Below are 14,566 nucleotides of genomic sequence, written 5' to 3' on the forward strand. Positions count from 1 at the left end.
CATCTCCCGACCTCATGATCCACCCGCCTCGGCCTCCCAAAGTGCTGGGATTACAGGTGTGAGCCACTGTGCCCAGCCCACATGGCTAATGTTTGTATTTTTAGTAGAGACGGGGTTTCACCATGTTGGCCAGCCTGGTCTCGAACTCCTGACCTCAAATGATCCACCCACCTTGGCCTCCTAAAGTGCTGGGATTACAGGTGTGAGCCACCGTGCCCAGCCTAGGAAACTTTTTCTCTTCTTTTTTTTGTATCCTCTCTCCTTCATCCCCAAATTCCACTTTTTTTTTCCCCTTATCCCCTTGGTCACTTTACATGTTTTATATGTAATATTTACACATGTACTGTAATAGTGGATTACACTTATGAGCACTTATTCTATATTTTAAATGCTACACTTATATTAACTCATCAAACCTGGATAGCAATGCAATGAGATTATTACCATTTTGCAAATGGGAAAACAGGAACAAAAATTAAGTAACTCACCTAACAAAAGAGTAAATAGTGGAGCTGGGATTAGGACCTATGAAGTTTGGCTGAAGAATTCATATTCTTATCCCCTCTGACACACTGCCCCTAAAATGTGTTGTTTTCAATGTCCATGTATTTTAACACAAATGTCTCCTGCTATGAATCTCATTCTGTTTCTTTTATGACTAAAGAGAACATTGTTAAGGTTTATCCACATTGCTATGTATGTACATCTGGATTGTTGCTAAGTATGTCATATGATACACTTTGGCTTACGCATTCCCCTAGGGATGGACACTGAAATGGGAGTGTCCCCTTATCCCCCCTCCCAGGACGTGCGACAGGGTCACTGTGACTCACTTCTTTGCTGTCCTGCTGCTCAAACTCCCAAGGAAGCATGCAGACAGGCAGGTGCAGAGGTCGTGGGGAGCACTTTTGGGCTCCGACCTCACAGCAGTGTCTAAGGGTGAGTGTTTACAGCTCCTGAAGCCTCGGTGGGCGTGTGTTACAGTGTGCTCTTTCAGCTTTGCCGTCTGCAGACAGCTTGTGTTCATGAGCTCAATTAGACCCTCTGCTTATCGCAAGGACAGAGGGCTTTCTATATCCTGGGTTCTTGCCCTAGTGTACTGGAAAACTTGGATCACATGTGGGCTTGGAGGATGAGTGTAAGGTTTTATTGAGTGGTGGAGACAGCTCTCAGCAAGATCATTAATATCATTTTCAAAAGAACAACCGGCTGGGTGCAGTGGCTCACGCCGAGATCGCGCCACTGCACTCCAGCCTGGCAACAGAGCAAGACTCTGTCTCCATAAAAAAAAAAAAAAAAAGAACAACCCTTTATTTCATTCCAAAGTATAGATATATTTAACTTATTGAACACTTCATTAAAAATGCATGCCTGTTTCCCTCTGTATAAATGATAAGTCTGGGCTTTGCAAGAAATGTTGGGAACGAGATGGGCTTTGGGTATGAGTCTTCCAATACTGACCAATGTAATGTTCTATCAGTCCATGAAGAAATCTGTAAGGAATAGATGGTTTCACTGACTTGGGTTGAGCTCAGAATCAGCACCTTAAAAACACTGCCAGACTTTGAGTTAGCAGAGACCGTTTTTGAGGATTCAGGGGAAAATAAGAATGTTTTCTGGCTCACGTTTTATTTTTAACTTTTTAATTTTGGAGACATGGTCTCACTCTGTCGCCCAGGCTAGAGTGCAGTGGTACCATAGTAGCTCACTGCAGCCTCCACCTCTTGTGTTCAAGTCATCCTCCTGCCTCCACCTTCCAAGTAGCTGAGAATACAGGCACATGCCACCCCACCCAGCTAAACTTTTTATTATTCTTTATAGAAACAGAGTCTTGTTATGTTGCCCAGGCTGGTCTCAAACTCCCAGTCTCAGGTGATCTTCCTGCCTCAGCCTCCTAAAGTACTAGGATGACAGGTGTGAGCCACCATGCCCAGCCTCACTTTTTAAAAAGTATCCCTTTAATTGTTCAGATACTAAGATACTACTTTTGGAAAAGCACAGTCTTTAGTGTGAGTCCTAGAAAGAAGGTGCCAACCTTCTGTAAGGAAAACTAAAAGCTTCCTCTCACTTGCAGGTGACATAATTTTATACTCATGAGCCAGGAGTGACTTTAGTAGGCATCTCATTCATTCTACAAAGAAGGGCTTCAGAACTGCTATTTGAAAAACAGTAACAACAAACAAACATTAAATGCACTTAAATGGTGTATAGCTAAATTCCTACATAGGGACTTACCTTATTCATTTAAAAGAAATCCATTTTTCAACTGATACGGTATATACACAACCAAAAGATATATTGTTGAAAGTTCAAAGTTAGGCATATGGTAGTGACCACTTAAAATATTTCACAATTTAAAATTATTGCAGCTATGTTCTGGGGCATAAAAAGATGCCCCAGTATCACTCAATTGAGTGATCCCTAAACAATTTACAAAGATAACTTAGTATTTAAAAGCCTAGAGGATCTTTCTTGGTCTTCTTCCTGTAGAAAAGGACAGTAGCAGTGCTTCTTAGAGCTTTTCACTGTTGAAATATGGAGTTCTGCAAAACCATCAACACCACACTTCTGCCCTCCAAGTACTACCAGGGAGTATAATCTTGCATTCAATCTACACAATACTCAATAAAAAAACTCAGTTGAGACAATTTCTATTTTGCAGGTTAACCTAAAGGATATGCAGTCTGTCTATGCTCCTGTGCAAGACCAGATAACAAATAGTTCTGGTGCTCCTCGTAGCTTCTATCCCAACAATTCAACTCTACAGTCAACTCCATTGTCATAAAGCAAGCAGCCATGGACAATACAAATTAGTGTGGCTATGTTGCAGTAAAACTTTACTTGCAAAATAGGTGGCAAGCTGGACATGGCCTGTGAACCTTGGTCTGTGGAATCCTGCCCTAGGTCAATGGTTGATATGGTTTGGATCTGTGTCCCCACCCAAGTCTCATGTTCAATTTTAATCTTCAATGATGGAGGTGGGGTGGTGGGAGGTGGTTGGATCACGTGGGTGGACTTCTTATGAATGATTTAGCACCATCCTTCTGGTACTGTCCTCTTGATAGTGAGTGAGTTCTCATGAGATCTTGTCATTTAAAAGTGTGTGGCACCTCCCTCCTCTCTCTCCTGCTCCTGCTCCTGCCATGTACGATGCACCTGCTTCCTCTTCGCGTTCTGCCATTATTGTAAGTTTCCTGAGGCTTTTTCAGAAGCCCAGCAGTTCCAGCATCATGCTTCCCATACAGCCTGCAGAATCATGAGCTAATTAAACCTCTCTTCTTTATACATTACCCAGTCTCAGGTATTTACAGCAATACAAGAACAGACAAATACCATGGTTCTTAACATTTCGGGGAGCAAGTGGTGGTCACTGCTCCCATTGAAAGCCTAAAGAAAATTATAGTTCTTCTCTTCCAAAAAATTTAAAGCTAGATTAATTTTACATGCAACTTTATAAGTTGTAAATCCCCCCAAATGAAGAGGCTTTCTCCAGACACTCTAAAATTTATCATTGAATTCTGTCAGAACAACAGAAAGATATGTCCTTGGTTCAGCTTCCCCAACAGAAGCTGTTTCTGGAATATTCTTTGCCATGATGTCATTGGTTTTTATTGAGAACTGTTTAGGAAACATATCTTTGAAACCTATTAACTTGTTTATTCCAATAATGTAGTAGATAAACAGTTCAAAATGGAAACAACTTAAATATTAAACCTAAAACTATAAAATGTATAGAAGAAAACAGAGAAAACCTTTATCTAGGCAAAGATTTCTTAGATAAGATGTATAAAGCATGAATAATGAAGGAGAAAAATAGCAAACTGAACTTCACAATAACTGAAAACTTCTATTTTCAAAAATCACTGTTAAGATAATGAACACACAAGATACAATATGGCAGAAAGTATCGCAAAACAAATACCTGTTAAAGAAACTTGACTAGGTGTGATGACTCATGCCTGTAATCCTAGGGCTTTGGGAAACCAAGTCAGGATGGCTTGAACTCAGGAGTTCCAGACCAGCCTGGGCAACACAGTAAGACCTTGTCTCTACTAAAAATCAAACAAATTAACTGAGCTCAGTGGTGCATGCCTGTAGTCCCAGTTACTCAGGAGGCTGAGGTGGAAAAATCGCTTGAGCCTGAGTCAAGGCTGCAGTGACCCGTGATCATGTCACTGCACTCCAGCCTGGGCAAGAGTGAGACCCTGTCTCAAAAAAAAAAAAAAAAAAAAAGAAAAGGAAAAGAAAAGTCTGCGCCCAGAAAATAAAGAACGTTCAAACTCAATAATAAGAAAGCAATCAATACAATTTAAAAAGGGGGAGATTTGAGCATACATATTACTAAAGAATTTACCAAAGTAAATGAAAGCAAATAAAAACCACAATGAGACACTACTGTAGGCTTATTAAAGAGGCTAAAATTTAAAAGAGAACAAAAAACGCTAAGAATATCTATTGCTAGCAAAGATGTAGAGCAACTGGAACTCTCATATATTGCTGGTAGGAATTAAAAATGGTATCACCACTTTGGAAAACATTTTGGCATCTCTGTATAAAGTTAAACATACATTTCCCATTTTATTCAGTAATCCCACACCTAGGTATTTACTTGAGAGAAATGAAAATATATGCCCACACAAATGCCTGTACATGAATATTTATAGCGACTCTATTCATAGTTACTCCAAACTGGAAACAAGTCAAATGTCTACTAACTAGTGAAGGGATAAATGCACAGAGTGTAAGCTCTGGTAGGACACTCCTGAACAAAAAAAAGAAATAGACTCGTAATACACACATCTACACTGATGAATCTTGAAAGCATTATACTGAATGAAAAGAAGCCAGGCCAAAAGGTTATATACTGTTTCATTCTATTTCTGTGGCATTTTGAAAAATGCAAAACTACAAGAAGTGAGATCAGACCAGCAGTTCCTAGGGGCTGGGACTAGGGCTACTGACTCCAAAGGTACATGAGGCCTTCTTTGGAGTGATAGAAATATTCTCTTTTATTTTTGAGATGAAGTCTTGCTCTGTCTCCCAGGCTGGAGTGCAATGGTGCAATGTTGGCTCGCTGCAACCTCCGCCTCCCGGGTTCCAGCAATTCTCATGCCTCAGTCTCCCAAGAGGCTGGGATTACAGGTTTCACCATGCTGCCCAGGCTGGTATTGAACTCCTGACCTCAAGCGATCCGCCCATCTCTGCCTCCCAAAGTGCTGGGATTACAGGTGTGAGCCACCGTGCTGGGACCCGGGGTGATGGAAATATTCTCCATCTTTAACATAGTGCCAGTTACATGAGAGCATAAATTTTATCAAAATTCATAGAACTGGCTGGCTGTGGTGGCTCACACCTGTAATCCCAGCACTTTGGGAGGCTGAGGTGAGAGGATCGCTTGAGTCCAGGAGTTCAAGACCAGCCTAGGCAACATAGCAAGACCACACCTCTACAATTTTTTTTGTAATTGGCCAGTTACTGTGGCAGTCACCTGTAGTCCCAGCTACTTGGGAGGCTAAGGCAGGGGGATTGCTTGAGCCCAGGAGGTTGAGGCTGCAGTGAGCTATGATTGTACCAATACATTCCAGTCTGGGTGATAGAGCGAGGCTCTATCTCAAAAGCAAAAAAAACAATAAAAATAAAAATAAATAAATAAACCATAGAACTGCACACCCAAAGGATGAATTTTGGAAATTATATCTCCAAATACTTATTCAGTCTCCCCTTCATGTGGAGTCAAAGAAGAACTGTTTCAGCACCAGAAATGGTTAAACAACACTTTGAGTACTGGAGTTGTTTTTATCTTTTGCAGCCTGTGAACCCTGTTTAACTAATTCGTGTTACCCTTTACTGGGGCTCTTAGCAAGCAGGACACTGGGAGTCTGACATGCTTTCTGGGTATTAACCTCCTCAGCATCATCTTACTTTCCTACTTTAATTTGCCTTTTGTCCTGATTTCTTTCTGATAAAACTGTTTTATCTTAATGTGGTCTAGATACTTGTCAGAGACTAAGTATTTTTTTAATCAAGGTACATATCCGAATAAATACATAAATAAATCATGACGGTGTCTCCTCCTGAACATATTAATAAACGTTCAAGCCATAAAAACATAATTCATTAAGGCTTACTGTCATGCAGAATCTACCATGCTTTATTCAATTTGGGATGTTTCTTTTTATGAGGAATGAGGATCTGAACATAGCATTATCAGGAAAAGGTAAACAGGATGGTACTTAGGGAACAGGGGAACAGGGAAGTTTATCCTGGAGAAGAGAAAGAGAAAGACAGTGAAAACACAAAAGCTGTCTTTAAATATTTTATGAGTTGTCAGGTAAAAGGGAAGTAAATTAATTCTGACTTGTCCCATTGAATTAGGTGTGGGGCCAATGGGTGCAGGCTATTGTAGGACCATTTGGAGAAATCCTTTTTTTTTTTGAGACAGGGTCTCACTCTGACACCCAGGCTGGAGTGCAGTGGTACGATCTTGGCTCACTGCAACCTCTGTCTCCTGGGCTCAAGTGATCCTCCCACCTCAGCATTCCAAGTAGCTGAGACAACAAGCTCATGCCACCACTTCCAGCTAATTTTTTGATTTTTGGTAGAGACAGAGTCTCACCACGTTGCCTAGACTGGTCTCGAACTCTTGGACTCAACTGATCCTCCTGCTTGGCCTCCGAAAGTGCTGGGATTACAGGCATGAGCCACCATGCCCGGCCCAGGAACCCATTCCTAGTGGGGCACAGAACAGATGCAATGTACTGTCTGAGAAAAGACAGAGTTTCTAGGCAGTAGTTATCACACTATACACAGGTTGGATAGTCACTTGAGAAGGATCTCCTATAAAGACTGATTTAGATAAATGATTGCTTCCTTCCAATCCCAAGACTTAATAGTTACTTAATCCCGTGAGAAAACAGTATCCTTCCGATATGAAACTAACTTATTTTGACTAAGCAAACACCCTCATTTTCTTACTTATCAACTTATGTTATTATATTAAGTTATATCACAATCCCAGCATATCTGAACAAGTAGCAATGAAAAGGCTATACCAAGAATATGTTCTTATACTCATTTTAGGCTTTGGCCGTTAAGAAATCCAATGCAAAATTGCAACTAGGCTTTTTGGGACTTGTATTTGCAAAATATACCTTTTTTTGTGCAGCCAGCTGCCCTTTTACGCCCTCCAGAAATAGGCAGGCAATACAACATTCTCTGAATGGAAGTTAAAAGTGATTTCCCACTTCGTCCCCGCGCTTTAACACTTAGGCAATAAAGCTCATGACATTTTCAATAAGGAGCAGAGAAGGGAAGTGCTCCTTATTCACAAAAGGGCTCAAGTCATCACCATCCCAGCATTTTCCTATTTGACAAGGCCCAGTTACCGCCAAATGGCAAGACCTACAATTTAAAAACCACTTCGATCAGCACCAGGGATCTGAGGCTGATAGGTTCAGCAAAATTGAGAGCCAATTTCAGGCTGGCTTGAACACCTGGATTCCAAGGCCGTGCAGGTTCACTCGGCATTCTCAGTGGAGGCAAGAAAGACCCTGAAGGCATCTTAGGTGTGATTATGACACTAGGAACTAGTAAAGGAAAGAGCAAAAGCAATACTGCAGTATGACTGAGAATTACAGGCACACAGCTACAAAAGAGGACTGGTAAACAGGGAGTAATGAGTGTGTCTGCTGGAAGGCATGCTACAAAAGAGGCCAAAGAAAGGAGATGAGGCCGGGTGCGGTGGCTCATGCCTGTAATCCCAGCACTTTGGGAGGCCAAGGCGGGCAAATCACCTGACGTCAGGAGTTCAAGACCAGCCTGGCCAACATGGTGAAACCCCGTCTCTACTAAAAATACAAAAAATTAGCTGGGCATGGTGGCAGGTGCCTGTAATCCCAGCTACTAGGGAGGCTGAGGCAGGAGAATCGCTTGAACCTGGGAGGTGGAAGTTGAAGTGAGCCGAGACTGTGCCACTGCACTCCAGCCTGGGCAACAAGAGCGAAATTCCGCCTCAAAAAAAAAAAAAAAACAGCAACAAAAACAAAAAACCTGAATATTTACGGAGCCCCTTGTATGTGCTAAGTACGAAACTAAGTATTCTATAAGCATTATCTCATTTGACTGTCACATCTGCAAGAAGCAAGGTCATATTATTATTCTCATTATACAGGTGAAGAAATACAGGGCCGTGTATGATGGCTTACACCTGTAATCTCACCATTCTGAGGCCAAAGCAGGTGGATCGCTTGAGCCCAGGACTTTGAGAACAGCCTGGGCAACATGGTAAAACCCCGTATCTACAAAAAAGTAAAAAATTAGCCAAGTATGGTAGTGTACACCTCTGGTCCCAGCTACTCAGGAGGCTGAGATGGGAGGATCACCAGAGCCCAGGAGGTTGAGGCTGCATCGAGCTGTGACTGCTCACAGCTCCATTCATAGTCACTCCAAACTGGAACCACTGCACTCCAGCCTGGGCAACACAGTGAGACCCTGTCTCAAAAAAAAAAAAAGAAAGAAAGAACGAAAGAACGAAAGAACGAAAGAAAGAAAGAAAGACACACTCAGAGTTCACGCTATTTGCCCAAGTTCAACCCAACTAAAAAGAGGTGAATACGGATTTAGTACCCACAAATAGACCAGCAAATGAATACACAATACCCTCCAGACATCTGGACTCTGATAGGTTTAAATTTCCATCTCTCTCTGAAACCTTCAGTCTTCTAGGGGTCCACAGGCCCAAAGCTTAATGATGACATTCAATTCGTTCTGAATACCCCACAGGATTTTTCAATAGTGGGCATTTGCATTTTGTTGCACGCTCAGAGAGAAGAAACATTATGTATATCTGACTCGAAAATTGCGTGGGCCAAAAGACTTCTGGTTATAGAATGGTGGCCTTTGTGAGAAATGATCCTTTGGAGGTCTGATCCATTTTTTGTTTTAGTTTATATCTGAAAGGAGAATATTTTTACCTTCTCTTTTATGTTCATCTGCTAAGAGAGAGTGCAATACTTCCACACATGCAGAAGGAACAGACCTAAAGTGGGATAATTTGGCCAAAGGTGTATCCTCTTTTCCTTTGGTATTTTGTGGCAAGTGATAAATGATGTCAGACAAAGCTGTCAGATGAGATTTAGATGGTGTGCAGAGAGACAGCAATCAATTTCCAACTTAGGGAATTTAATGGATTTTAATGAGCCACTCTCTGTTGATTACCATGCAGCTTTCAGCTTCGTGCGTGCTTCATTCACACGTGTGCTTGGCAGTGATTGATGGGCCGTTAAACTCCCCTAATTTGATTCCTGTATAGCAATCAAGGCTGTCTCAGCTGTAACCAGGAGAAGCTGATGTTGAGACCTGCAAGGCGTGTGGGCAGAGTGTGATCTCTTGCCATCTTTTGTTTGTTTCCCATATTTTGCAGCTTGGAACAGTCACCTGATGTTCACTCATGAAAAGAGGGACAGCTCTGTCAACATTGAGCCCCAGGAATTGTCAGGCAGGTGAGAGAATTGTCCTCCAAAGCCCTCACACCATCCCCTAACTGGAGGGTGGGTTCTTTGAGGGTAAACGCTGATCTATTCCAGTTGATGGTCTCATAACAGCAACACAAGTAGGTGCTCTCTCGCTATTTTTGAAAAAATAATCCTGCACTACTTAACAGGCACATTCCCTGAAAATTGAATTTTTTTTCCCCTTTTTTTAAGACACTGTCTCACTCTGTTGCCCTGCCTGGAGTGCAGTGGCACGATCTCGGCTCACTGCAACCTCTGCCTCCCAGGTTCAAGCTATTCTCCTGCCTCAGCCTCCCCAGTAGCTGGGATTACGTGTGTGCACCATCACGCCCAGCTAATTTTTTATTTTTAGTAGAGACAGGGTTTTGCCATGTTGGCCAGGCTGGTCTCGAACTCCTAACCTCAGGTGTTCCATCCGTCTCGGCCTCCCAAAGTGCTGGGATTAGAGGTGTGAGCCACCTCGCCCAGCCTGAATTCTGGTTTGAGTATTCCTTGCTCCTGATGTTCGCACCATAGAAATAATGGCTAAGCCAGAAGATATGTATCTGTGAGCCAATATACGGCCATCTCACTGCGTGGTGAGAGCAGAAATGCATCTTCTCCTTGCTTAAGATGAGGCTTTTAAAACCAGAGACGTGTTTATGAACTGTAAACCCTCATTAAGAATTTTAGATTTGGCACATTTAAGATGTATGATAATGTGATGAGGGGAGGGCCTAAGTCTTCATCTCCATTATCACTGAAAATGAGCTCCCTGGGCAAACAAAGAGTAAATAAAATGACAGAGCTATGTTTAAGTGACTTAGGTAAAAAGAAAACTGCCAGAGACTTTGGCGTTTTAATTGAGGGTATAAAAGGATGCTCTAATTATCAATGCATCTCTGAGCTTCCATTTAAAAATACTTTTTAAAAGTAGCAGTTAGTTTCAATTACCTTCGATATACAAAAATGTGGCGATGTGCTGTAATAAAGCCGCATTTCTTCAAAATGTCTAAATAATGAGATATCTCTAAGTAGTCCAGGCTGGCCTTCCCTGCAGTCTGAATTGATGTAATTCAACCAAATATATAGTAAACAAAATGATGATCTTTATTAACTTGGATCATCCTTGCACTAAAGACACGGCTTGGCCGGGCATGGTGGTTCACGCCTGTAATCCCAGCACTTTGGGAGGCCGAGGCAGGTGGATCATCTGAGGTCAGGAGTTCGAGACCAGCCTGGCCAACACGGCAAAAACCCGTGTTTACTAAAACTACAAAACTTAGCCAGGCGTGGTGGCGTGTGCCTGTGATCCCAGCTACTCAGGAGATTGAGGCAGGAGAATTGCTTGAACCCGGGAGGTGGAAGTTGCAGTGAGCTGACATCGTGCCACTGCACTCCAGCTTGGGTGACAGAGCAAGACTCCATTTCAAAAAAAAAAAAAAAAAAAGAAAAGAAAAGAAAAGAAAAAGAAAAAAAAAAACACACAGCTTATACTGCTATCTAGTCTTTTTTAGAAAAGAATACACAGGCTAGGTGCCTGTTCCACCACCCCTTGAGGTGTTTTCTTCTGCTACGATGCTTACTGACCATTCTGCCCTTGAAGGTTCTGGGAAGAATGCAGTGGATTATAGTGACAATCTGTGACCTGGATGAATTGACAAGCATAAGTGGGCAGGTACCGGCAAGTTCTAGGGAACAAACCATCCACAGAGACGTCTGTGACTTGGAAAGTGCAGCCACAGATGTTCTTTTCCCCTGGCCCTGCTGTCAGTTGGAACAAACTTTCTGGCACTCTGGGAAGGAAGACGGTCACCACCTGGCCCACGGCTCTGCAGCTCCGAGGTTGGACCGGTGCAATTCCGCTCAGGTTCGCAATTAGGTTGGAAGCCAGCACAGGCTCCATTTGGGCAATCGTTCTGGGGGCTGAGATGAAGGCCCCTGAGATGTTTTCCTCTCTGTTCTCATTAACCTTCTGTCTGGGGAAAGAAGGTCCTGTCCTTATGCCAGGAACCCACAGCAGGGCGGCACATCAGTCACCAAATCCCACCCAGCCAGCTGGGGCTTTCACCAAATCCAATTAGTCACTGGCTGCATTTCTTCTCATCAGCAAGAAGGCTGCTGTGCAGGGACAGATACTCTTCTCTGGGCAAACCCATCCCAGCAAACAAGCCCAGAGACAGGTCCTGCAACAGAGGCACATTTAGGGAGGGATGTGACCCCGTGCTAGCCTCTCGTTCCACAATTTGACATTCACTCCTCTGGTGGGTGGCATCTGTGTCCTGAGTCATAAAAAACAATAAAGTTTAAATCCAATGGCAGAATCAATATTTGTAGTCTCTATCCCATCCACTACCTCCCTTGTTAATTTTCCTGGCACAATCCATATCCAGTATCTTCCGTGTGCTTCATGGAACATACCTGTGCTCTTTCATTTTTATTTTTATAATTTTTAAAGAAGGGGGTCTTGTTCTGTTGCCTGGGCTAGGGTGTAGCAATGCAATCATAGCTCACTGCAGCCTCCAACTCCTGGGCTCAGGCAATCCTCCTGCCTCACCCTCCACAGTAGCTGGGACTACAGACATGCACCACCACAACCAGCTAATTTTTTATTTTTATTTTTCTAGAGATAAGATCTCGCTTTGTGACCCAGGCTGGTCTTGATTTCTGGCCTCAAGCGATCCTCTTGCCTCAGCTTCCCTAAGTGCTGGGATGATAGGCATGAGCCACCACATCCGGCCTCTTTATTTCGTTTTTTAATGAGATCATACCAATAATTATTTTTAACCATGAAGACCCATGCCCCTTAATCCTCCCTCTATGCACTAACTTTCACTCTCTTGCTCTTCCACCCTCTTTTCATGATACCAGTTTCAGTACAAAACACACTAGGTTAGGTTGGTGCCAAAGTAATGGCAGCTTTTGCCTAATGTTACTTTTGATGGCAAAAACTGCAATTACTTTTGCACCAACCTGATAGTATTACCAGCTATATTAAGACTTTGAAAATTTGAGATCTCAAGTACACTCTAATTATGCCAGACTCCGATCTCCACAAGAGACAATTTCCAACCATTCGCACCAGACTGAGAGGATTCTCAAGACACTGGTCTTGGGTCCACCATTGACTTTATTTGAACAATAATTTTGGTCAAGAACCAAAGAGCTTCAGAGGGTACACTGATGTAAAACACATGGGGGTAGATCACAAGGCTGGCCATCTGGTCATGGCAATGACTGAAAGGTGACGAATCACGTAACATCCCCAAGCAGGGTGGACTGAGAACCACAGAGAAAGGCAAATATGGTAGCTGGACGTGACCTTCCAGGGACCCTTCCTTTGTGGAGCTAGGTCATGGGGATGGTCTTGGGCCACACATTCCCAGCACTGAGCTTGGCTCCTTCTCCCAGAGATTCTCCCTCCCCAAATGCAGAAATGGGAGCAGCCTGTGTCCTGGAGCATAGATGGCCTCTACAGACTCCTGCAGGGAACCCTAGCCTAGGTTCTGTCCAGAGACAGGAGCGCTGGGCGCAGGGAGGGCTGAGATGTTCCCAGAGATGGGAAATGAACTAGGTCCTCCCTTTGATCCTTATCCTATTGAAAACGGATAGGCTGCGTGAGAGGCTGTGTGCAGTGACTCACGCTGAAACTGTGTCCCCAAAGAGTTAAAAGAAACCAAAGGCAAATGGAAATTCCTGAGTCTGCAGGATGGCAGATAGAAAAAGAAACAACTGGCTGAAACTCCCCCTGCTTATGATATAAAAGAACTGACTGAAATCGATCGGAACCAAGATGGCTGGCTGGAGTTTGCACAGGAGCCTGATGTCACAACCTGAATTTCCCCTGCCTGTTTCAGACTAACTCCCCCTGCAATTTGCACGTGCAACCCATGAGCTAACATGAAGAGATAACTGCACACGCCCAAGGACTTTCCAGACCACCTCTTTCTTTCCAGCAATCACCTAATCTCAAAATCCACCCCAAACCTTTTCTAATAAAAATACTGCCTTGAAGCCAACACACACAGACGAATTTGATCTTGACACTTCTGTCTGCTTATGAGTTGACTTTCCATATAAAGCTTTTCTTTTCTAAAATATCTGATGTCATAGAATTGATTTCAGTCAAAAACCGAAATCAATTCTAGTGCATTGGGCACCAAGCCCCTTTTGCTTGATAACAATGTCTCTAATCTCAGTGCTTTGGGAGGCCAAGGGAGGATTCTGAAACCAGCCTCAGCAACAGAGCAAGACCCTATCTCTACCAAGAAAAAGAAAAAAATCAGCTGGCATTAGTGGCATGCACCTGTATAGTCCCAGGAACTTGGGAGGCTAAGGTGGGAGAATCACTTAAGCCAAGGAGTTCAAGGCTGCAGTGAGCTTTGATGGCACCACTGCACTCCAGTCTGGGCAATACAGCAAGACTCTGTTTCAAAAATTTTAAATAAATAAATAAAAATGAAAACGTGAGCTTGATGAGAGTTTAGACCAGACAGTGTTGCACCTGCTTCCTCTCATCAGATTTTACAATCAGGGGGGCTGGTACCTGGAGTTCAGCCAAATAGGTCTGTCTCATGGGCTATGGACACCTGCTGGGAGCTTACCTGAGACACGTATGTCTTCACAATGCTTGCAAAAAGCAATGCAAAGAGCCAGGTGTGGTGGCTTACACCTGTAATCCCAGCACTTTGAGAGACCGAGGCGGGTGGATCACCTGAGGTCAGGAGTTCAAGAACAGCCTGGCCAACATGGTGAAACCTGATCTCTACTAAAAATATAAAAATTAACCGTGCATAGTGGCAGGCGCCTGTAATCCCAGCTACTCTGGAGGTTGGGGAAGGAGAATCACTTGAACCTGGGAAGCGGAGGTTGCAGTGAGCTGAGATTGTGCCACTGCACTCCAGCCTGGGAGACAGAGTGAGACTCTGTCTAAAAAAAAAAAGCAATGCAAAGAAAACCAAAATCATCCCTCTTCATGCCCACCAGCTCCTGAAGCAAAAGCAGACTAACACACATCTTAGCAGCCGCCAAAGACATGTGTCCAAGCAAAGTGTAGCCTCAAGATCTGCATTCCT

At 43.3% G+C, this 14,566-nt stretch overlaps 1 protein-coding gene across 16 annotated transcripts in view; it reads right to left on the reverse strand.

The window, feature by feature from the left end:
* The window catches only part of CALN1 (calneuron 1), a 676,810-nt gene that overhangs the window by 181,606 nt on the left and 480,638 nt on the right, over positions 1-14,566 (reverse strand). Inside the window, exon 6 of one of the 16 annotated variants that reach the window (XM_055292965.2) lies at positions 2,106-3,246. The exons of the other annotated variants lie outside the window; for them this stretch is intronic. Within the exon in view, the coding sequence (XP_055148940.1) occupies positions 3,229-3,246 (18 nt within the window). The 3' untranslated portion in view covers positions 2,106-3,228. Of the gene's footprint in view, positions 1-2,105; positions 3,247-14,566 lie in introns of those variants that run through there. 16 annotated transcript variants of the gene reach the window in all.

This window comes from Symphalangus syndactylus, chromosome 9 (assembly GCF_028878055.3).
Source record: "Symphalangus syndactylus isolate Jambi chromosome 9, NHGRI_mSymSyn1-v2.1_pri, whole genome shotgun sequence".
NCBI classification, from domain to species: domain Eukaryota; kingdom Metazoa; phylum Chordata; class Mammalia; order Primates; family Hylobatidae; genus Symphalangus; species Symphalangus syndactylus.